The sequence below is a fragment of the Dasypus novemcinctus genome, chromosome 19 (genome assembly GCF_030445035.2).
Source record: "Dasypus novemcinctus isolate mDasNov1 chromosome 19, mDasNov1.1.hap2, whole genome shotgun sequence".
In the NCBI taxonomy this organism is placed as follows: Eukaryota; Metazoa; Chordata; class Mammalia; order Cingulata; family Dasypodidae; genus Dasypus; species Dasypus novemcinctus.
Window position 1 is genome coordinate 39,420,573 of NC_080691.1, and position 22,030 is coordinate 39,442,602.

A 22,030-nucleotide genomic window follows, 5' to 3' on the forward strand; every position below is an offset into this window, starting at 1 on the left:
GTGAGCCTCTAGGCTCCTACAGGTGCACAGAGGCGCAGCTGGTCCAACACTGCCCTCTGGTGGCCGAAGGTGGAAGTCATCATGGTGGCTACCGAGTCAACACTGCCCTCTGGTGGCCGAGGGTGAAGATCATCATGGTGGCCACCAAGTCAACACTGCCCTCTGGTGGCTGAGAGTGGAGGTCATCATGGTGGCCTCTGAGTCAACACTGCCCTCTGGTGGCTGAGGGTGGAGGTCATCATGGTGGTCACCGAGTCTGGGCTCACGCCCAGGAGTCCAGGACTTTCTCCTCCAACCCGCCCATCGAGTGTGCTCGTTAAGTTCCTGCACTGTCTGGACAGACAGACCCAAGTTCACGTCTCCTTGTTGTGAGACATGACAAGTCACTTTCTGTCCTGAGCCTGGCTGTTCTTGTATGACACTGGGGATGATGCTTCCTGCCTCTGTGGGCTGTGGGTCACCTCTCAGCTCGGGCCCGGCGCGTAGTAGGTGCTCAGTGGTGGAACTGGCACCGTCACATCCTGCTCAGAGGCACAAGAGTCTGAGCAGCTTCCTCCATGCTAAGGGGCTCTGCAAACTGCAGAGTGCCGTGCCATGGAGCTCTGGTATGGACCTGCTGTGGGCAGCTTAACTATCCCACAGCCAGGGAGCCCCTTGGGCCCAGGCTCCCTGGCCGGTGAGCTGGGATGGGGCAGAGATTTAGGAGGGCCTCAGAATATCCCTGTAACCTCCCCCATCCCCGTTCCTAAAGCTCAGCCTCCCCTCTAAACTGTAGGGCTTTCCAAGCTAGGAGAAGAGCGGGAAGGGAGCTCCACCCCCGTTCCTCTGAACAGGTGAGGCCTGGGTGTGTCCAACCACCTCGTCTTGAGCATGAGTTTTGGTCTGCCAAGCTTTTGCTTGTTTGACAAATAACCAGGCTATAGTTATGTAACCCAAGTTAGAAAGTGGTTTTATTAATGACCAACGAGTACACTGCTGTTCATGCAGAGACAGCTAACACCCACGGGCCGCTGGCAGCGTCTCCCAAGGCCAGGAACGCTCTGCTGACTCTCCTTGGGCCCTCACTCCCATGTCCCCTACCCCCCAAGCCCCATCCATCAGCCTAAGCCTCGTCCACACCTGGCCAACCCCCATAGCCTTCGCTGTTCCTTCAGGGGTCACTTCCCGGGGGAAATGTGCCCCCAAAGCAGGTTCTTGTGTTGGCTGCTCCCCCAGAACTGGGCCCTGTCTCTCCAAGCATGTTTGGTGACATCGCGCCTCCTTGGTAACTGACCACTTGGGTCATTTCAGCCTCTGCCAGAGGCAAGCTTCCTGTTGGCCCAGCACCCCCAGGGTCCCAGTGGGCTCTGTGTAAGCCTGTCCTGCCTCTCGACGTCTGATTTCCCCCCAAAGGCCAGAGGGCCACCTGGAGGAGAACTGGGAACCTCACCCCTGCCCCGTCTCTCCCCCCACCTGGCCCTGCCCATCCCTGCTGACCCCCTCGGTGCAAAGAATGGGGCCTCCCTGTCCTCCAGGCGCAAAGCTGTGTTCCTGCAGGGCCCGGACTCATCCACGCTCCCCCCACGGGGACACCAGGTGTGGGGGGGTCCTGGGCTGGGCGGACCCTCTTAGGAGGGACCCTTCCACGGTGGCCTATGCCCCAGCTGCCCCCTCCTGCTTGGCCAACATGCTGGGGGCCCCGCACCGCCTGGGACGGGGCCGGGAGGGGCAGCCAAGGGGTGGGGGGCTCGGGCACGTGGCGGGTGGGGTCTTCATTGTGCTGGGCTGGGTCCGGGGGCCTGGAGACTCCCGATCTTCTCCTCGGCGGCCCTGTCGGGGAGAAGCACCTCCACGGTGTAGCTGACCTTCTTGGCGTACATCAGGCTGTAGGTGTTGTCGAACCTCAGGACATCTGCAGGGACAGACGGGCATCAGGGGGCACTGCCCAGAGGCGAGAGTCCAGCTCGGCCGTGGGAGGCCACGCTGGGCGTCCTCGGGGGCGGGCGGTGAGCGTGGCTGGGACCGTGGGCGAGGCTGGAGGGCCACCACTGCCCAGCCCTGTGCTCACGGCCATCTCCTTGGATGAGGCCTGTGCTAAATAAAGGAATAACAATAACAACCAGCGTGTATTAAGCCCCTTCTGTGTGCCAGGCATGCCCTTGGCATTGTACAGCTCCCAGATTCCTCCAAGCAGCCCCACGAGGAAGGTACAACTATCCCCCCCCCCATTATATGGATGAGGAAACTGAGGCCACAGAGGCCATACAACTTTCCAACAATCACACAGCAACGAAGGGAAAAGAGCTTGAATTCACTCTTCTGATATTCCAGGCCAAACACCTACTTTTCCCAGAAGAGAGCACTGAAGGAGAAGCCACTGTTTGAACTCTGAGAAGGCATTTCCTTCCTCACCAAGGCTCAAGGTGAGCTCTGGGACATGAAATGAGCCATCCAGACTTCTCTGATCTCCACCCTCCTAACTCTCCTTTTCTACAAAGGTGAACTGGACAACTCAAGGGTTAGGAAAACACTTTCTCTTTCTCCATAGAAAACTGACCTTGGGCTCCCCTTCTCCATCTCTGTTCCCTTAGAAGGTTAATGCTGTTCCTAGGCAATGGCCAAACTGTATGTGGCTTGTGGGTAGCCTTTGAATGAACGAAGCACCTCTTTGGGATTCCCAAGCATGGGGGTCCATGGAACGGGGCAGGTCCCTGCGGGGGCCTCGGAAGCTAAGCCGATGGCTGTCATGAGAAATACTGGCTCTGACCGGCCAGGGCAGCGCCTGCACCCACTGGTGGGATTTCCCTCCTCACACCTGAGATCTCCCTGGGAGGTTCCAAGAAGAACCCCGGGACGGCCGGGCAGCGCCCCGATGAAGGTGCCTGTTCCGAATCCTCCTAAGTGAGGACAAGGTCAAGTGCGGCCTGTTGAACCCCCAGCCAAGCGTGGGCACTGAGGGTGGACACACAGGGAAACGAGGAGTAAGGCTGCGGCGTGTTCCCTGCCACGAAGAACTGGACGGGATTCGACAGTTAGAAGGACATCTCATCCCGGAGATTTCAGAGCCGGCCCGGAGCACAGGCTACGGACAAACGTGGGAGATGATGAAGGAGGCGTTTCAAATCAACAAAGAAAGGAGGAGCTGTTCAGTGCTAAGAGGCCGTCAGTTAATATCTCCCAACAGACTCTGGAATAAATCCCGGATGGAACAACGATCGTTAATATTAGAAACAAAAGCAGGAAAGTGTTAGAAGAAAATGTAAGGAAAAATAAATAGATTGTCTTGAGGCAGGAAAGGCTTCCGAGAGAGAACCCAAATGCAGTAGGTATAAAGGAAAGCCCGGTGACACAGCTCTGCTTCCCTTGTTTTACTTACCTGTCTCTTGCCTGGCGAGTCCAGTACTGGGGCTTCGAGCAGCCCATGGCCCCAGCCCTGCGAACCCGGCTCTCGACCTCTACAACGTCCCTCAGCCCTCGTACCCCGATCTAGGGGTCCCTTAGCAGATCTGAGACCCTGGAGCCCACCCCTCCAAGTCCGCGGGGTCTGGGAGCTTATAGGTCCCCCACTTCCTCCCCGAGAGCTGGAAATAGAGGGCGAGATGGTAACAGGCGTCAGCTCATTCCCCGGCGACGAGGAGGGAAGCAGCTCCCGTGACCCTGGGGCACGTACAGACGCCGGCCTGGAGGCAGCGGAGGCTCCCGTCCTCGGGCACCAGGTGCGCGTTGTACCTCTGGCTGGCGAGCACCTCCGTCATCGCGCCCGCCCGCTGCCGCTCCCCCATCTTGGTCTTCAGGAACACCCCGAAGCCGATGTCCCCCCCGTCCGAGGCAAACTGCCACCTGCGGGGGACGGAGCTCCGTGGGTGACCGCCCGCTGGGCTCCGGGGGCCTCCCAGACGTGCCCAGGTGTGGCGCGGCCGCCGTGCCTACCTGAGCACGCAGTCCGGGAACAGGATCTCGTTCTCCACCTGCAGGGAGGAGCCGCGGCCCACGGGCGCCGTGTGCTCGTACTGCACCCTCACCTGCTGGCGCAGGTAGAAGGCCTTGGGCACCTCCCCGCCGTAGTTGATCTGTGGGTGAGGGCGGGTGAGCATGAGGCTCCGGCCGTGTCCTCTCGCTCCCCGTCCTCTGGGCGCCCCGTACCTTGGTCAGACACTTGGGGTTGCCATCGGGGTCGGTCATCGTCCCCCCAAACTCTACGGGCAGCTGGTCTGGGCTGATGAACCTCAGTAACTCCTCCTTCCAGTTGCCTGTGAGGGAGCAAGAGGGGCGGCTCCAAGGGGCTTGGGGAGGCTCGACAGAGGGCAGAGGGGCGCTGAGCCCAGGCGGGGGCCCAGCGTGTCCTTGGCTTCCTTTCCTGAGACCACCCGGGAGCGTCACGTGGCCACTTAGGCCACGGTCCGGGGCCCAACGCCCTGTATGAGGCCCTGAATGAAGAGGATGGACTGGGGAGAAGGGGGACCCTCGGCACTGGCCTCTGCTTCCCAGGCGGACACGGAGGTGGGTGCAGCCCGGGGGCCGAGTCACTCACCTCCCAGAATCACCAACTTCCTGCGTGTGTCCTCGCTCATGAATGATTTGACCAGGTTGAAGGCCACGGGGAAGAGTTTGGGGGCTGGAACACATGGAAAGCCCTTGGGAAACTGGACAACAGAGGACTTGGGCCTACAAAGCCATGGCCATGGGAGTTGGCTAGATCTGTGCTTGCTGCTGTGTGACCCTGAGCTAGTTATTCACCTTCTCTGAGCCTCACTGCTGGTAACTTTAAAATGGAAGCTAAATTAAAGCAATGGGTGCTCAACACATGGCACAGTGCCCAGCTCTCATTCAACTGTGGCCTCCTCCCCTAGCCTGGCTGCAATTTGTTGGAGCAGAAGCTGGTTTTGGCACCGGCCTCATTGATTCCCCAGTGGTGCTTCTTCCTTTACACACTCAAGGTTTTCCCAGCTTGCCTTGGAATCTTCTTGGGTGCAGAGGGTGGTTAGACCTCATGTACCTCCCTAATCACTTAGGCTTTCCAGCACTTTCCGGGGGCCAGGCTCTGTGCTATGTTTTCTCCATAAACCGTCTCATTCAACCTCATAGCTCTCTTATCAGAGGGAGCCACTGCATCCCCATTTCACAGATGGGTAAACTCAGGCTCAAAGAGGTTAAATAGACTTGCCCAGACTCCCAGAGCTAGACTGGAACTCAGATCATTGGATTGCAAATAGCATGTGGTGACAGCCTTACCATACCTGCCCAAAGTGTGTCCCTCAACCAGTGTGGTCCATGGAACATATTAGCAGTCCATGCCCAGATGAGTAGAGGAAATAATAGCAAACATTTAGAAACTTATAACCTATTTGATCTTGCTGCAACACACCAGCCTGTGATTTTGTGTATGACCAGAGTATCCATCTGTGAATGACTGGAAGTAAACAAACAAAAACACCAGCTCTTCGCAAGGGATGGTGGGATAAGCGCTCAGCCCGATAGCTTACCCTCTTGACCCGCTCCTGCCCTTGCCTCCCTCCCCAGAAAGTCATTACCTCGCACGACAATTAAGCTCTTCAGCGTCTCTGGATAATTTGCTTCCAGGATGGCAAAAAACTGTGGAGCCAAGATGAGCCTGGTTGGGGTCACACCCCGATACCCCCTGCCCCTGGGTTTCACTGGCCCCACCCCAGGGCATGAATTTCCTCCCCTGGGGAAAAACTCTTGCTCCGACCACTGCTGGGTATAGACCCAGAAGAGCTGAGAGCAGTGACACGGGTAAACATCTGCACACCGATGTTCACACTGACACAGTCACGATTCCCAAAAGTTGGAAACAACCCAGGTGCCTATCAGCTGATGAACGGATAAACAAACTGTGGTATATACGCGCCATGGAATATTATGTCGTGGTAAGAGGAAATGAAGCCGTGAAGCATGTGACAACATAGATGAACCTGGAGGACAAGACGCTGAGCAAAGCCAGCCAGACCCAAAAGGACAAATACTGTATGACTTGTGTTATTACTAAATATACTATGTAAACTCACGGAATTAATAATTAGTATGTAGGACAGCAGAAAATAGAATGAGGCTAGAGAATGGAAAGCTGGTGGTTAATCGGTGCTGAATTGTTTAAAAGGTTGTTTGTAAATCTTTGGAAATGAATGGAAATGGTAAGAGCACATCATGGGGTTTGTGACTGGCAGAGCTGTTACAGGGGTGTGACAGCGGTTGAAAGGGAAAATCTAAGGACATGTATATTACCAGAAGGAAAGCTAAAAAATGTAACTTGGGACTGTATAACAGAGCGAAACCTCATGTAAAATACAAATATGGGTGATATGGCATATATAAGTCTGTTTTTACAAAATATAAATACCAAAAAAAAACGAGAGAGAAGGAAACAGAAAAGTAGTTACAGATGGCAGGGGATGCCTACAGAGATTGAGAGGTGATGAGTTTTGTTCGCTTGTTTATTTATTATTATTATTACTATTATTGGAATAATGAAAATGCTCTGGAAAGGACTGGGGTGATGAATGCACAACTATGTGATTATACCAGATACCACTGATTGTACACTTGGGTGGATTTATGCTTTGTTAATATGGATCAATAAAATTGATTTGTTAAAACAAAAACAAAAAAACAACCTCTTGCCCCTCTTTCTCCTCGGACAGTAGTCCGCAGGCAGGGTGCCCTGGCTGCTCTGAGGGCACCCTGCTCCTCCATGGCCCCCTACTGGCCTGGGGGCCTTGGCCCCCGGCCGCGAGCCGGCTGCCCGCTTACCTGCTGGTAGACCTCCACCGCCGGCTTCCACAGGTGTTTCAGGCTCAGCCCCTCCATGTCAAACACCATCAGCACCGTCTCGATCCTCCTGCCCAGCTGCACGGACGGAACAGATACCTCGGTCGGACAACGGGCCCAGGAGACCCTGGCCAGAGAGACTCTGATGCCCCCAGCACCTCCTAAAGGGAGGGAGCCCATCTGGGTTCTGGGAGACGGCACATCCGTGCCCACGCCCAGTCTGGGGTTCCGTGCTGTTATCACACTGTTTACCCAGCTCTAGTGCCTGGAAAGACAATCCTAGAATTAAAGACGTTACTCAGGACTCATTGGGTATCTTTCCATACAATATTATCCTCTGGCAGCCAGGGTTCTGCAGTCCATGGCTGGATGCAAGCCAGAGTTGTGCTGCTTGTTGGCTGTGTGGCCTTGGGTGAGTTTTCAACTCCTCTGAGCCCTTAATTTCCAACTCTGTAAAATGGGGATAATTTTTTTTTCTGTTTTTTGTTTGATTATTATTATTAAAATAATGGGAATGCTCTAACAATGATTTTTTAAAAAGAATGATTTTTTATTTATTTCTCTCCCCTCCCCCCCCAGTTGTCTGCTCTCTGTGTCCATTCGCTGTGTGTTCTTCTGTGTCCACTTGTATTCTTGTCAGTGGCATCAGGAATCTGTGTCCCTTCTTCTTGCATCATCTTGCTGTGTCAGCTCTCCGTGTGTGCAGCTCCACTCCTGGGCAGGCTGCGCTTTTTTTGCGTGGGGCAGCTCTCCTTACGGGGCGCACTCCTTGCGCATGGGGCTCCCCTACGCAGGGGACACTCCTGCGTGGCACGTCACTCCTTGTGCGCATCAGCACCGCGCATGGGCCAGCTCACCACACAGGTCAGGAGGCCCTGGGTTTGAACCTTGGACCTCCCATGTGGTAGGCGGACGCTCTCTCAGGTGAAGCAAATCCGCTTCCCATGTTCTAACAATGACTGAAGTGAACGCACAACTATGTGGTTATACCAAATACCACCGATTGTACACTATGGATGGAGTGTATGCTTTATTAATATGTATCAATAAAATTGATTTGTTTTAAAAACTGGGGATAATTCCAGACTCTGGAAGGATTCAGTGAGATAATGCACAAAGAACCCAGTGCCTGGCACATGTCTGGTCTCTGGTAAATATTAGCAGAAATTCTTAGTAGTAATTCTTAGTATCATCGTCACCGTAATTATCGGCTCCAATTGAGAAGACCCATGAAGCGTGAGCCATCGTCGCCCCTGTAGAACCAGCCGGCTCGCTGGAGAGACCCGCATGGGTTCACGCCAGGCGCTGTGATGAACCAGGCCGTCAGTCCGTTCGTGATCGCTTCCCGTCTCCGCGGACGGGCCCCCTGTGCTGGCCCCGTGCCAGTCGCCGGGGCAGAGACCCTGCTCTCCTCACGGAGAGTCACCCTTTACCCAAACCGTCCTATGACGACACAAGAGCCACTCCCAGGGGGTCTTCTTGGGCTCATCTAGACACCAGACCAGGGGTTCTTCACCTTTTTTGTCGCACGGACCCCTTTGCCAGTCAGGTGAAAGCCACAGACCCCTTACTAAGTCCACACTATTCTGTGTATGATTTAATCAATATACCACACCCGCACCAACACGTCCCCCGCAAGAATAATGTTTTCTTTTTCTCTCGTTGTATTTTAACTTTTTAAAAAATTTAAAGAAAATCTTAAATTATCTTTTTAAAAAAAGATACATGGATCACACAAATGTTACATTAAAAAATAGAAGAGGTTCCCATATACCCCACCCCCCATCCCACCCCCACTCCTCCCACATCGACAACCTCTTTCATTTGTGTGGCACATTCATTGCACTTGGTGAGTACCTTTTGGAGCACTGTTACACAGCATGGATTATAGTTTATGTTGTAGTTCACACTCTCTCCCAATCCATTCAGTGGGTTATGGCAGGATATATAATGTCCTGCATCTGTCCCTGCAATATCACTCAGGAAAAAGACCTGAAAATGCCCTAATATCACCTCTTTTCCCCTCTCCCTGCCTTCAGCAACTCCCGCGGCCATTGTCTCCACATCAATGATATCATTTCTTCCATTGCTAGCGTCACAATATTTCTATAGTAGAATACCAGTTAAGTCCACTCTAATCCATATTTTATTCCTCCGTCCTGAGGACCCTGGGATGGCGATGTCCACTCCACCTCTAAATCGAGAGGGGACTTAGATTCCACATAGCTGATGGAACCATGGTTAACAAAAATAATGTTTTCTTTGAATTTCAAGCTCACAGACCCCGTTAAGAACCCCTGCACTAGACTCACAAGACCCTACAGCCTGGACCTGTGTCTTAAGAGGCACTCAGAAGGCTACAGGCCAGGAAACAGCGTGTTGGTGACAGGGGACAGCTCAGGTGCAAGGAGAAGAGATCCCCAAAGATGGCAGCAGGGTCCTTCTTGGCTTAGAAGTCCCATAGCCCACAGGACTCAATATATATATATATTGTAGGAGTTACCAGGGATTGAACCCAGGACCTTCTATGTGGGAAGCTGCCGCTCAACCACTGAGCTACAACCACTCCCCAGGACTCAGCATTTTTGTGTAGCAATTCTGTAGGCATAGTTCAAGGGTCCCCACAAGGGACATGCCAAGTTTCGGGGTCACGGCTCTCAGGAACGCCCCAGCAGCTGTCTTTAGTCATGCCGTCTACCCAACCACGAGACATCTTTTCCAGAAGCTAAGCTGACTGTCCAGTTAAGCAGTTTGCCAATCCAGGGACCTCTTTTCCATCCACAAAGCTGTCTGTCCAGGTAAGCAATCGACCAATCGGGAGATGTCTCTTGCAGTAGCAACACCGGCCGTCCATCGTTACCAGAGCGCCAAGGGAACAGAGCCAGAGCCTTAAATGTACCCAAGGTCATCGTCCCGTGGAAGGGAAGAGGGTTTTTGTGCCATCGACTCACAGCAGCAGAGAGCACCTGGCGCGTGTTAGATGCTCACGGGTGGACGACGGGGGAGAAGCCCACACCCCGCCTGAGCCCCGGGTGCTGAGGGCTGGGACAGAGGTGGGTGCCGCCGTCGCCCTCCCCGAGCCCTCACCTTCTCACTCTGCAGCTCGCACTCCCGCAGGAGCCGCTCGCAGGCCTGGACGCGCTTCCGAATCAGCTCCTGCTTGGAGGCCGACAGGAGGAGGCCCTTGGGGTCGAGGGTCCCGATGATGTCAAACCACACGGGACAGCCTTCGTAGTCACAGCCGCACAGACCCCCCGAGTCATACAGCCGGATCACCTGGGCACGTGGGGAAGCCCCCGGTTCAGTGCCCCTCTCCCCAGGCCACGCCTCTGCTCATGGGGGCGAGGGGCAGAGCTGCTGGGGGTGGCGTGGGGTATGGGCCACCAGATTAACAGCCCGGCGCTCACCTCGGGGGGCTGCCACGTGAGGATGTTGTCCAGGTCCTGTTGCTTCCGGAACTCCACGTGCTGTGGAGGCAAGGCAGGAGCTGACAGCCCCACCTGCCCCGAAGTCCTCCACGGGGGTCTGGGCACGCCAGGCTGGGTCCCTCTGCCCACAGCCCCCAAGATCCTGCCCAAGCATCCCCAGGCGCCACCGATACAGAATGGGGCAGGGGACAGGGAACAGGAGGCGGGGACACGGGTCTAAAGCAGACAGGGGCAAAGGGAGGAAGGCAGAAGAAACCCAAGAAGAGGACAGGGCAAGAGTCCCCACCCTTGGTTGCTCATGCCAGGTTGTGGGGTGCAGAAGGCAGGGTGCTTGGGAGATGGGGCCCTCACCTTCCGGAACATGTTCTCAGATTTCTGCAGGTCAAAGTCTCGAGCTGCAAGAAGAAACCGTGGTGGGAAGTGGATGTGGCTCAAGCAATTGAGCTCCAGCCTACCACATGGGAGGTCCCGGGTTCGGTTCCCGGTGCCTCCTGGAGAAGATGAGCAAGACGAGCTGGCATGATGGGCAGGCACGGCAAGCAGACGCAACAAGGAGACACAAAGAGGAAAGACAATGAGAGACGCAACAAAGCAGGGGGCTGAGGTGGCTCAGGCGATTGAGCGCCTCTCTCCCATGTAAAGGTACTGGATTCAGTCCCCGGTGCCTCCTAAAGAGAAGACAAGCAGTCACAGAGAGCAGGCAGTGAATGGGCGTAGAGAGCAGACAGCAAGTGCGAACAACAAGGGGGCGGGGAATAACTAAACAAAATAAATCTTTTTAAAAAAAGAAGAGCAGCAAAGAAGAAGCCTTGGTAAGAGGAGGCTTGAGACCAGATCTAGAATGAGCTATTGCCTGCCAGCTCATAAGGATGTAGTCGGTGGAGCTGGGCAAGAGGTGCCCCAACCTCTTCCTGTACTGAACACATCAGAGGAATCTGGAAATTATTTTTAATAGGAGGATCTTTAGTCCTCTGGAAGACTTTGGCGGGCACTTCATTTTGGTTTCTAGGCTTTCATAAATTGTTAGTTCTAGAGACTGATGCAGCCTGTAATATCTGAAATATCCCAGGGGCAGAGACCCCCATGGTATCAGGGGTGATAAGCACAGGTTTTGGAGACAAATAGACTCGGGCTTGAATTCTAGTTTTGTCCTTCTATTTGCAGTGTGACCTTGGGCAAGTCACATACCTTCTCTGAGCTTTGGATTTTTGTCTGTTATGGGGATAATATAATATCCTTTCAGAGTTTTTTGAAGGATGATGAGATAACGTACGTAGAGTATATATGTATAGTAAGTTCTCAATAAAAGGTAATTTTTATTGTGATTACTTTTTTTGAAGAAATAAACTTTAATTGAAAATGTGATCCTCTCTTTTAGAAATGTTGTGGCCATTGTTTTTGACATGGCTCACTGAGGAATTAATCCTGAGTCACAGATTATCAAATGGACGGGACCTTAGATGCCCTCTAGGCCTCCTCTGCACTGAACATGAAGCACCTCTACAGAATCAACTAGGGGCCACCAGCCTCACCTTGAATACCTCCAGTGACGGGGAGTTCTCTACCTCGGCAGGCTGCCTGTTGCATTTTTCTGGCAGTATTCACTGAGCCCAAATCTGCCCCACAATGATTTCACCCCTTCACCCAGCCTGAGGGAGGAGCCCCGTGACATTCAGCCCCAGCCAGGCTCCTCCCCTTTGTCTATGTCTCAGGGTGATTAAGGCAGGGAGTGCTGAGAGCTGATGCTGACGTGGACGGGCCGTGTTGGCGGGTCCAGTGGCCATAAATGAAGGGGGAGATGTCAGGACTCCTGGATCCCTCTCCAGCTTTAGATCCTTTCCTTTCCTGTGACCTGGCAGCCTAGGGGATCTGTGACTTCACCCTTTTATCAGGCCCCTTAGACTACAACAAAATAACTCCAAAGGGAGCAGATGTGGCTCAAGCAGTTGGTTGCCTGCCTGCCGCATGGGAGGTCCTGGGTTTGGTTCTTAGGGCCTCCGAAAGAAGACGAGCAAGACAGCGAGCAGATGTGGTGGTCTGGGACGGCGAGCTGACACAATGAGGAGACACAATGAGAGACACGACAGGCAGGGAGCAGATGTGACTCAAGCAATTGGGCACCTCCCTCCCACACAGTGGGATCCCAGGCTCGGTTCCTAATGCCTTCTAAAAAAGATGAGAAGACACAGAGAGCACACAATGAACAGACACAGAGAGCAGACAGCAAGTGCAAACAACAAGGGGTAGGGGACAGAGGGAACAAATAAAACTTAAAAAAAAAAAAATCCAAAGGAGAAGAGTGGCTAGATGCTGCATCACGGGGCTTCAAAACCTCCGGCCCAGGTGTGGGGGGAAATGGTATGTGCCCTTGTTAAAAACCGAATGGAAACTGTCACAGGCAAGAGCTGCCCAAGGAGACGGGATGGCTTAATGCAATGTGGCGTCCTGGATGTGATCCTGGAACAGAAAACTAAGGAATCTGAATAGAGTATGGACTTTAATTAATAATAGTGTATCAATCTTGGTTCATTGATGTATCATACTTATGTAAGAACTTTTTTTTCCTTCTTTTTTTTGAGGTACCAGGGCTGGGGATTGACCCCAAGACTGGAACTTGAAGGTGGGTAGCCAGCCCTCAACCACTGAGCCACATCAGCTCCCCTGAGCTGGTCTTCTCATTTGTCTGCTTGTTGTTTATTTTTTTGTTTTTTAGGAGGTACTGGGAACCAAACCCAGGTCCTCCCATGTGGGAAGCAAGCGCTCAACCACTTGAGTCACATCTGTGTCCAAGATCTTTAATAATAGGGGAAAGAGAAGCAAGGTATGTGGGAATGCTCTGTACTATCATCACAATTTTTCTCTACATCTAATACTGTTCTTGAAAACAAAGTTTATAACAATAGTAATAAAAATAATAAATAACCGAATAGGGGGAGCAGATGTGGCTCAAGCAGTTGCGCCTCCCGCTTCCCACATGGGAGGCCCTGGGTTCCGTTCCCAGTTCCTCCTAAAGAAGACAACAGCGAGCTGATGCGACAGGCTGGCAGGGGGAGCTGACGCAATGAGCTATTGCAACGAGATGACACAACGAGGAGACACAACAAGCAGGGAGTGGATGTGGCTCAAGTGACTGGGCACCTCCCTCCCACATGGGAGGTCGTGGGTTCGGTTCCTGGTGCCTCCTAAAAGAAGAGGAGCAGATAGAGAAAGCACATGACAAACAGACACAGAGAGCAGACAGCAATCGCAAACAATGAGAGGGGGAGTAAATAAATAAAAAAATCTTAAAAAAAAAAACACCAAATAGAACAGATCAGCAGGGAAGAGTCCCCCCTGTGCTGACTCACAGTTCCCTAAAGGTAGGAACTGATGTCATGCCCATTTGACAGAAGAGGAAAGCAAGCCTGAGGGCCAGCGAATGGCTTCCTGCAGGCTTACCGCTAAGTGCTCGGGAGAACTGGGATTCGATCACAAATCTGCCTGATTCCAAGGCCCGCGTTTTAAACCCTGTACCTTGCATACACTTTCTGGGCTGGTTTTTGACTCCTCTCCCATCTCAAGTTCAAAATCCACTGCCCAAGGTGTGGTGAGTTGGAATAAAGTTTTCCCTAAGCCCGGGGGGTGGTTTCTATTATTATTTTTCAGGCTGAGGCTGTAATTTCTAGGAGAAACTCTCTCTACTTTTAATGACTGCACTTCTTTGAGTGCTCACTGCGCACCAGGTTTTCCCCGGGCCCTATCCTCAGGGAACTGGAGATACAGCCGAAAGCAAGTATTGCCACATGGAGAGCTAAACAAGTGTTAACTCTTCCCAAACCCTAACCCTGCGCCCTCCGGTGCCGGGGGCCTACCTCTTGTAGGGAGGTGGCCTCGCCCCCATTCTGCAGATGAACGAACAGAGGCTAGGAGGGTTTCGCGCCCTGCTGATGCGCAGCGGAGCTCAGAGTCTAGCCCCGAACTGGCCGATTCCAGAGCCCGTGCCCTTCACTCCGCAGTGCTGCCTCCCGAAGTCTTTCACTCCTTCTCTCCCTGCCTTCCCCGACCCTGGCCTCACCTCGCAGCCAGCGCAGGAGGAAGTGGTCATCCGCCTTGGGCAGGGTGGGCAGCACATCCCGGAGGTTCTCCCGGAACTGGGGGTGGGGAGGCGACGGTCAGATGGGGCCCCCAGCCCTCTGCCCAGCCCTTCCCACCCCTCAGGCTGCCAGTCAGCCCTGCCTGGAGCCCTGCAGAGTGGGGTCCCCACATCTGCCAGCAGCCACCCTGGACCACTTTGTCCCCCGGGGACGGAGCAGCCCCCAGGCCACATGAAAGGAGGGGGTGGCTCCTTTTCAAACGTTAGGGATGCCCCAGGCCCTGAGCCTCTCGTTCCATTGGTCTGAGGTGGGGTCTTGGTGTCCCTATTTCTACAAAGATCCCCGGGTGGTTCTGATCCAGGCTGGCCGGGAGTGTTGCCCCTGACACTGCATCTTGGGGTTCCAGATTAGGAAGGAAGCGACTTAACCTCTCTAAGCTCCCGTCTCTGCATCTGTGAAAAGGAGATAATGAATCTGCATGTGAAGGACTTAGGCTGGGGGCTGGCCCCCAGCAGGTGGTGATAAATGAGCTCACTCAGCAAACGTGGAACAAGGAAAGCCCTGGGAGACGGGGGTCTTTGTACAAACAAAACAAAACAAAACCCCCAAAAACCAACCAAACAAAAAAACATGTGAAGCCAATGTAGCTCAAGTGGTTGAGCACCTGCTTCCCACATGAGAGGTCCCGGGTTCAGTTCCCGGTGCCGCCTAGAAAAAAACAAAAATAAACAGCAAGCAAAACAAATGAAAAGACTAACGTCAGGGGAGCCGATGTGGCTCAGGAGCTGAGCGCCGCCTTCCCATATATGAGGTCCTGGGTTCAATCCCCGGTCCCCAGTGCCAATGTTAGTGGGGAGGGGCTGAAGAGAGAGGCCAGGGATGCCTCACGGGGGTGTCGATTGGGGCTGTGGGAGAGGAGGGTGGCCGGCTTTATGGGGGTGACTTTTCCTACGGGCAGGGTTTGGGGTTGCTGTCGGGAGTTTGAGTCTGAGTCGCAGAGAAGAGACCTCACTTCCATAGACACTAGGGGAGCTGAAAGCAAGGCCTCCGGGGCTGGGTTTGGAGGGAACCTGGGAATCAGAATTTGGGGTTAGAAACAGATGCAAGTAAAGGCATAGAAGACCGTCCAGACAGCCACCCCCCACCACCCGTTAGCTTTATGGCTCAAGTTCACAGCGAGAATGTGTCCATGGATGGATCACATCATTGACAATGAATCAACAGTTCTAACACCCCCAGCGCTGACTAGTAACGTGAGCCAGCGCGTGTGCTGTAATAATCTCTGATCCGAAAAGGTCCCCAGATGAAAGATTTTGCATTCAACGGCTGCAGGAGCCTGGGCTCCTGAGAAAGGTTCGTTTCATTTTTTTTCTTTTTTTTTGGTTTGTTTTGGGGCCCTGCCACCAGAGAAAACACGAACCCCACACCCCTGGGTCCTGGCAGATTGCCGATCGGATCCTTAGAACGTGCCCAGCGGCAGGAGGGCAAAGGTCACCCTGCTCCATTCATTCACTGAGGCTGGAGAAGTGGACCCTGCCCCAAGGAGAGTGAGAAAGGGACACCGTTGGGGGACCTCCAGTCTCAAGGCTGCTGCGCCCTCCGCCCCCTGTCAAGTACAAAGGAAGTCACCAAGCCCATGCCGGGAAGGGCCGGAGCCAGCCTGGACAACACGCGTCTCAGGCCGCCTGCCGTGGGGGGCCAGAGGTGGGAGCCTTAGACTTCGGAAAAGCCCCGCAGGAAATGCTCCCAGGAGCGGTGGCCTAGACTTCCGGGACGGTGGGGGACCACTTCCCCTTCTCCTACTTTTCTGTTTTTTCCAATTTTTAAAATAACAAGCATTAGTTGTTTTGTTTCTTTTTAAATAATGAAAAAAAAAAAAAAAGAATTCTTTTTACATCGCTTAAAGCTCTTGGGTTCACGGGCATGCCCATCAAAGTTCACCCCCAAAGGCCAGGGGTCGTTTGTCAACCACGCTGGAGTCCCCTCCATGCCTAGCCCTAGGGGCTTTCCAGAGGCCGACACCAGCTGGAGGGACACGGTTTGCCAGGGACCCTCTCTGCTTCATCAGGGACACCCCTCCTTCATCTGGGGACCCTCTCCACCTGGAGATTTTCTTCACTTAGGAACCCCTCTTCTTCCATGGTGCCCCCTCCTCACCCAGGGACCCCTCTCTGTCACCCAGGGATTTACCCAGGGATCCCCCCCTCCTTTACTTCGAACCCCCTCCCTCACGCCAGGACACCTCTTTCACCTGGGGACCCCTCTCTGCTTCACTTGGGAATTCACTTGGGGACCCCAGCGCTCCTGGAGGACCCTTCCCCAAGGCAGGAGTCTCAAAGTAAATCCTTCCCCACAAGTCTCAAGCTGCCCTTCCCCAGTGCCCGAAGTGTGGGCACCCGCCTCCCACCCCTGACACCCGTTGCCAGGCCCTGACCATCCGCAGACTGCGCCCCTTCCCCGTGGCTTGGGACACATTCAGGTGGGGTCTTGAAATCACACAGAAATCCTCCATTTCCCTTTAATGGAAAAAAAAAACAACAGTCGGGCGGAGACCTGTGGCCTGAGGAGTTACAAACAACCAAAGGTGCAGCGATCTGGGCAGCCATCTGGGATCTGTTTGCCCAAGGCTGTCCGGCCCTCCCCCCACTTCAGGACCCAGAAAGAGGCCACAGTCCGGCTCCCCCGCAGGGAGGGGCTCTGCTGGGGGTGGGGGGAGCCGACTGCCCAGAGGGTCGCGTCCTGGGTCGTGCATTCGGGGACACCCATCACCTGTGTGCTGGGGCCACCGGGGCAGAACAGGCGCTCTCCAGGGTTCCTGGGCCCGCCTGTAAAAGGGGGGTCCTGTGGGGTGGGCAGTCGGGCTGCTCCCGCCCCTCCCCGGCCCTGTCCGGGACTCCCACTCACGATGTGCCTCACCCTGGCCAGCGCCTCCTGCTGCTGGGAGCTCAGGTCGCCGACTTGGCCGCTCATGGGCGCAAGAGTGTGCAGGACGCCGGTGCGGCCTCTGGCCTCACCCCAAGGGTTCTTACCGCTTCCCACGCATGCGGGGTGGAAGGGTGGGCGGGGCATACGGGACACACGGATCACACTGAGATCTCCCTTAGAGCCAAACGGAGGAATTTTTTAAAAAGATTTATTTTTTAAAATTTATTTCTCCCCATCCCCTCGTTGTTTGCATTTGCTGTGCCTGTTGTGTGTTGGTCTTTTTTTAGGAGGCATGGGGAACTGAACCTGGGACCTCCCATGTGGGAGGGAGGCACCTAATCGCTTGAGCCACATCTGCTTCCTGTTTTCCTCCTTGTGTCTCTGGTTGTGTCAACTTGCTGTGTCTGCCAGTTGCATCAGCTCGCTGTCTTGCTTGTCTTCTTTAGGAGACAGGAGGAACAGAACCTGGACTCCAGTGTGGTAGGTGGGAGCGCAATTGCTTGAGCTACATCCTCTTCCTTAGGAATTTTTGTTTTTTTAAGACTCCAATTTTTATTTTTTTCTTCCCTTCTCCCTCCCCTCCCCTGCAGTTTTTGCTGTCTGTGTCCATTCGTTGTGTAATTTTCTGTATTATTTCTCTTTTTGTCTTCTCTTCTTGTCTTTCTCCTCTAGGATTAACTGGGATTCAATCCTGGGGACCTCTGATGTGGAGAGAAGTTCCCTGGCAGCTGTGCCACCTCAGTTCCTGGTCTCCACTGCACTTCACCTTGACTGTCCCCTTTGTCTCTCTTTTGTTGCATCATCGTCTTGCTGCGTGGTTCATTTGTGTGGGCACTGGCTCACCGCACGGGCACTTGACTTCCAGCATGGGCACTTGGCTCACCACATGGGCGCTCACACAGGCACTCGGCTCATCGTGTGGGCACCCACGTGGGCCCTTGGCTTACTGCATGGGCACTGGCTCACCATGCAGGCTCGCTTTCTCTTCTTCTTTTTCACCAGGAGGCCCTAGGGATCAAACCTGGGTCCTCCCATATGGTAGGGGGAGGCCTTATCACTTGAGCCACATCCTGCTTTCCCCCCAGGAATTTTTGATAATCCTGGCTGCATCCTCTAGGTAGTCCCCAGGCTTTCTGCTCAAGATGTCCCCAAGCCTCCTTCCCTGACCTTGAACTCAGGCTGTGCCCTGCCAATGCTCTCTGGCTATTGGGAGACCGCTTATGTTCTCCAGCCTCCAAGAAGGTGGGGAGGATTCCATCAGGTGATGCGCCCTGGGGTAGCAGAGGGCCTGACTTTGCACGTTCAGTACGTGTTGGCTGTTAGGAATCTGTTTTCAGAATAATTATTATTGAAGCTGTCATCGAAGCAGGGAGCAGAGACCCCAAGGTTTTGAGCACTGAGGTTGGAGCCACAGACTGATGGCAAGGAGTGAAAGGTGGTGGACAGATGGAAGTCCTTGGGTGGGCTGACTGAGGGGTGGGGGTGGGCCAGGGGTGGACAGCCAGGTGTCCAGGTGGCATCTGGAGAGCCAGAGGAGGTCGCTGGGGAAGGTGAGAAAAGGCAAGTTGGCTGGGCACAGAGGAGCAGGTGGGAGGTGAAGGCAAGGGGGTGGTGAGACAGCCTTTGGGAGCCTTTTCCCTCTGCCCTCCTGTGGGGTCAAACCAAGTTCTAGGCTTGCATTGACTAATACATTAGCATGAGCCAAGTGGGACCATTAGGCACTGGAAATGTAGTTGGTCACTAGTGCAATGGTGATGTACTGTATGTGTGAAATACACACTGTGTTTCAGACTTAGTAGGATAAGAGAATGTAAAAGTTTCCATTAATTCACCTTTTTAAAAATGATTTTATTTATTTATTTATTTATTTATTTATTTATTACCCCTCCCCGTTGTTTGAGCTTGCTGTCTGCTCTCTGTGTCTGTCCATTGTGTGCTCTCTGTGTCTGCTCATCTTTTTTAGTTGGAACCAGGAACCAAACCTGGGACCTCCTGTGTGTGAGGGAGGTGCTCAATCGCTGAGCCACATCTGCTGCCTGCTTGTTGTATCACCCGCGGTGTCATCTTGCTGCCTCAGCTCACTGCATCAGCCTGTCATGTCAGCTCGTCGTCTTACTCGTCTTCTTTAGGAGACCCCAGGAACTGAACCCTGGCCTCCCATGTGGTAGGCAGGCCCCTAACTGTTTAAGCCGTCTCTGCTTCCCCATTCATTCACCTCTAATATTGATTCCTTGTTGAAATGATGCTATTTTCTTAATACACTGGGATAATAATTAAAAGGAACCTCACCTGTTTCTTGCCACTTTTTGAAAATGTGGCCACTGAAGCATTTAAAGTTATATACGTGGCTCAGATCAGTGACTCACATTATATGCCATTTGGACAGGGTTGTACTAGAGGGGTTTTAAATCTTAAAGTGAAAATGAAATCACAAAAAGTTTGAAAGGAAAAGAATGAGACACCAGCCACACCTCTGGAGGGGCACAGTCTAGACTTAAGCAGAGAGATCATGAAAACCAATGAACTGACTACTTTATATGAAAATACAAAAAACGGTGAAACAAGAAACAGAATTAAGACATTTAGTCAGTATGTGCTGAAGTAAGCTGGAGAAAAAGAGAATGTGCAAAAATTGATATCTTTATGGAAACAGAATAGCAGCTGTGTAGGTAGGGGAAGCATAGAGAGATTGAGAGGGGTTGAGTTTTTTGTTAGTTTGGTTGGTTTTTTGTTCTTATTACTGGAAGAGTGAAAATGCTCTAAAACTGATTGAAGTGATGAATGCACAACTGTGATTGTCTTGAATACCATCGATTGTATGTTTTGGACGGATTTATGCTTTATTAATATGTACCAATAAAATTGATTTGTTGAGAAATTGATAGCTTTATAAATAATTCATGCATGTTGATAAGAAAAATAGCAAGGTGCTAAGAAATAGATGGGCAAAGATTTCCAAGCATGGAATCTCTAAAGAGGAGCTATCCCAGGAAAATAAACAAGAAGATAAATGCTCAGCCTCCAGGGTCATCAAAGAAATGTGTATTCAAGCAATGACAGGCCTTTTTCCTTTGCCTAATTGGCAAACAAACAAACAAACAACAAAACACACACATAATCCTTTTTTTAAAAATACAGTAATGAAGTTAGTGAGAAGTTGATGAAATGGGGCTATTCATACATTGCCAGCAGGAATGTAAATTAGTTTGGCTTCTCTAGGAAACAGGATGCATCAGGATTCCTAAATATGTTCCTACTTTGCCCAGTGATAATCCCAATTAAGGGAAAATATTTTATCCCTAAAGTTTTTTGTGCATTGCCAACAAACAGAAAATTTGGAAATGATTTTTAAAAACCACACTGCTTAATGTAGTTCGTGGAGCATTTATTTTATTTTATTTTTAAATGAGTACATATATATATCTATATTTTTATTTATTTATTTATTTATTTATTTATGTCTCTCCCCTTCTCATCCCCTCCTGTTGTCTGCTCTCTGTGTCCATTCGCTGTGTGTTCTTCTGTGACCACTTCTATCCTTATCAGTGGCACGGGGAATCTGTGTTTTTTTTTTTTCTTGTTCTTTTTTGTCTTTATTCATTTTTTAATGTTATATTAAAAAAATATGAGGTCCCCATATACCCCCCACCCCCCTCACCCCACTCCTCCCACAACAACCACCTCCTCCAACATCATGGGACACTCACTACACTCAGTGAACACATCTCTGAGTGCTGCTGCACCACATGGTCAATGGTCCACATTTAAGTTTACACTCTCCCCCAGTCCATCCAGTGGGCCATGGGAGGACACACAATGTCCAGTAACTGTCCCTGCAGAACCACCCAGGACAACTCCAAGTCCTGAAAATTTCCCCACATCATATCTCTTCTTCCCACTCCCCACCCCCAGCAGCCATCATGGCCACTTTCTCCACCTCAACGCCACATTTACTTCCATCACTAATCACAACAATTCCAGAATAGAGCATCGGTAAGTCCACTCCAATCCATACTCCACTTCTCCATTCTGTGGACCCGGGAATGGCTATGTCCACTCCACCTCTGTATCAAAAGGGTGCTTAGATTCCACTTGGATGACGGATGCAGTTCTCCTGTTTGCAGTTGTAGGCACTCTTGGCTCCCTGATGTGGTGGTTGATCTTTTTCACCTCCCTGTTAGCTGGCTGGGGTAAGTCCAATAAACCAGAGGATAGGAGTTACAAGTCTGTTGAGGCTTAGGGCCTGGCTATCACATGGACAGTCCAGTGATTCAGGTCCCCTGAGTATACACTAAACCCAGGCTCCAACCACAGGTCCGGTAAAAGTGACAGGAGAGGCTTGTGAACAAAGATCACATCTGAGTCCAACTCCATCACACTCAGGAACACAAACTCCAAAGTAGAGCCAACTGACATGGCACTGAACTCTATCTGCCATGACCATAGAACCTGTGGGTCTCTGTAGCCCTCAGAAGAACCAATACCTGGGGTTGTATCAACTTTAGCTGTCTCTGGGACTCTGCTGAGGTGTGCATAAGGGCGATCCCTCTGATGACCTACCTGCTCTTTTTTGGAGACTCATAGCCATATAAACTCATTTGTCCTTTCCATTTCCCACTTTTATTCAAGATCAAAAAGCATTTTTAACTCCTGATATTACATGTAGGCTGAGATATTCTGCTGGTCTGAGTTGACCCTTTTATTCAAGATTGTTCTCCAGCCACATCATCAGCTGCTACTTGGTGGTAATCCTTCAGTGCCAGGGAGGCTCATCCTCAGGAATCATGTCCCACACCGGGAGGAAGGCAATGCATTTATGTGTTGAGTTTGGCTTCGAGA

General features: G+C 52.2%; 1 protein-coding gene across 3 annotated transcripts; it reads right to left on the minus strand.

The window, feature by feature from the left end:
• Positions 1-923: 923 nt before the first annotated feature.
• On the minus strand, positions 924-17,292 carry LOC101415171 (SEC14-like protein 4). 3 transcript variants are annotated; one of them, XM_004481356.4, is made up of 12 exons: positions 17,183-17,292; positions 14,248-14,323; positions 10,545-10,588; positions 10,173-10,232; positions 9,853-10,041; positions 6,748-6,843; positions 5,511-5,571; positions 4,511-4,594; positions 4,123-4,229; positions 3,910-4,049; positions 3,650-3,819; positions 924-1,891 (listed from the first exon to the last, which is right to left on the minus strand). In XM_004481356.4, the coding sequence occupies exons 1-12, from the start codon at positions 17,234-17,236 to the stop codon at positions 1,752-1,754; spliced, it is 1,221 nt and encodes a 406-aa protein (XP_004481413.1). In that variant the 5' UTR covers positions 17,237-17,292; the 3' UTR covers positions 924-1,751. The 3 variants fall into 3 exon arrangements, with proteins under 3 accessions (XP_004481413.1, XP_004481412.1, XP_071065986.1); XM_004481355.4 differs by having other exon boundaries at positions 17,171-17,292; XM_071209885.1 differs by lacking the exon at positions 14,248-14,323 and having other exon boundaries at positions 17,183-17,268.
• Positions 17,293-22,030: the final 4,738 nt, after the last annotated feature.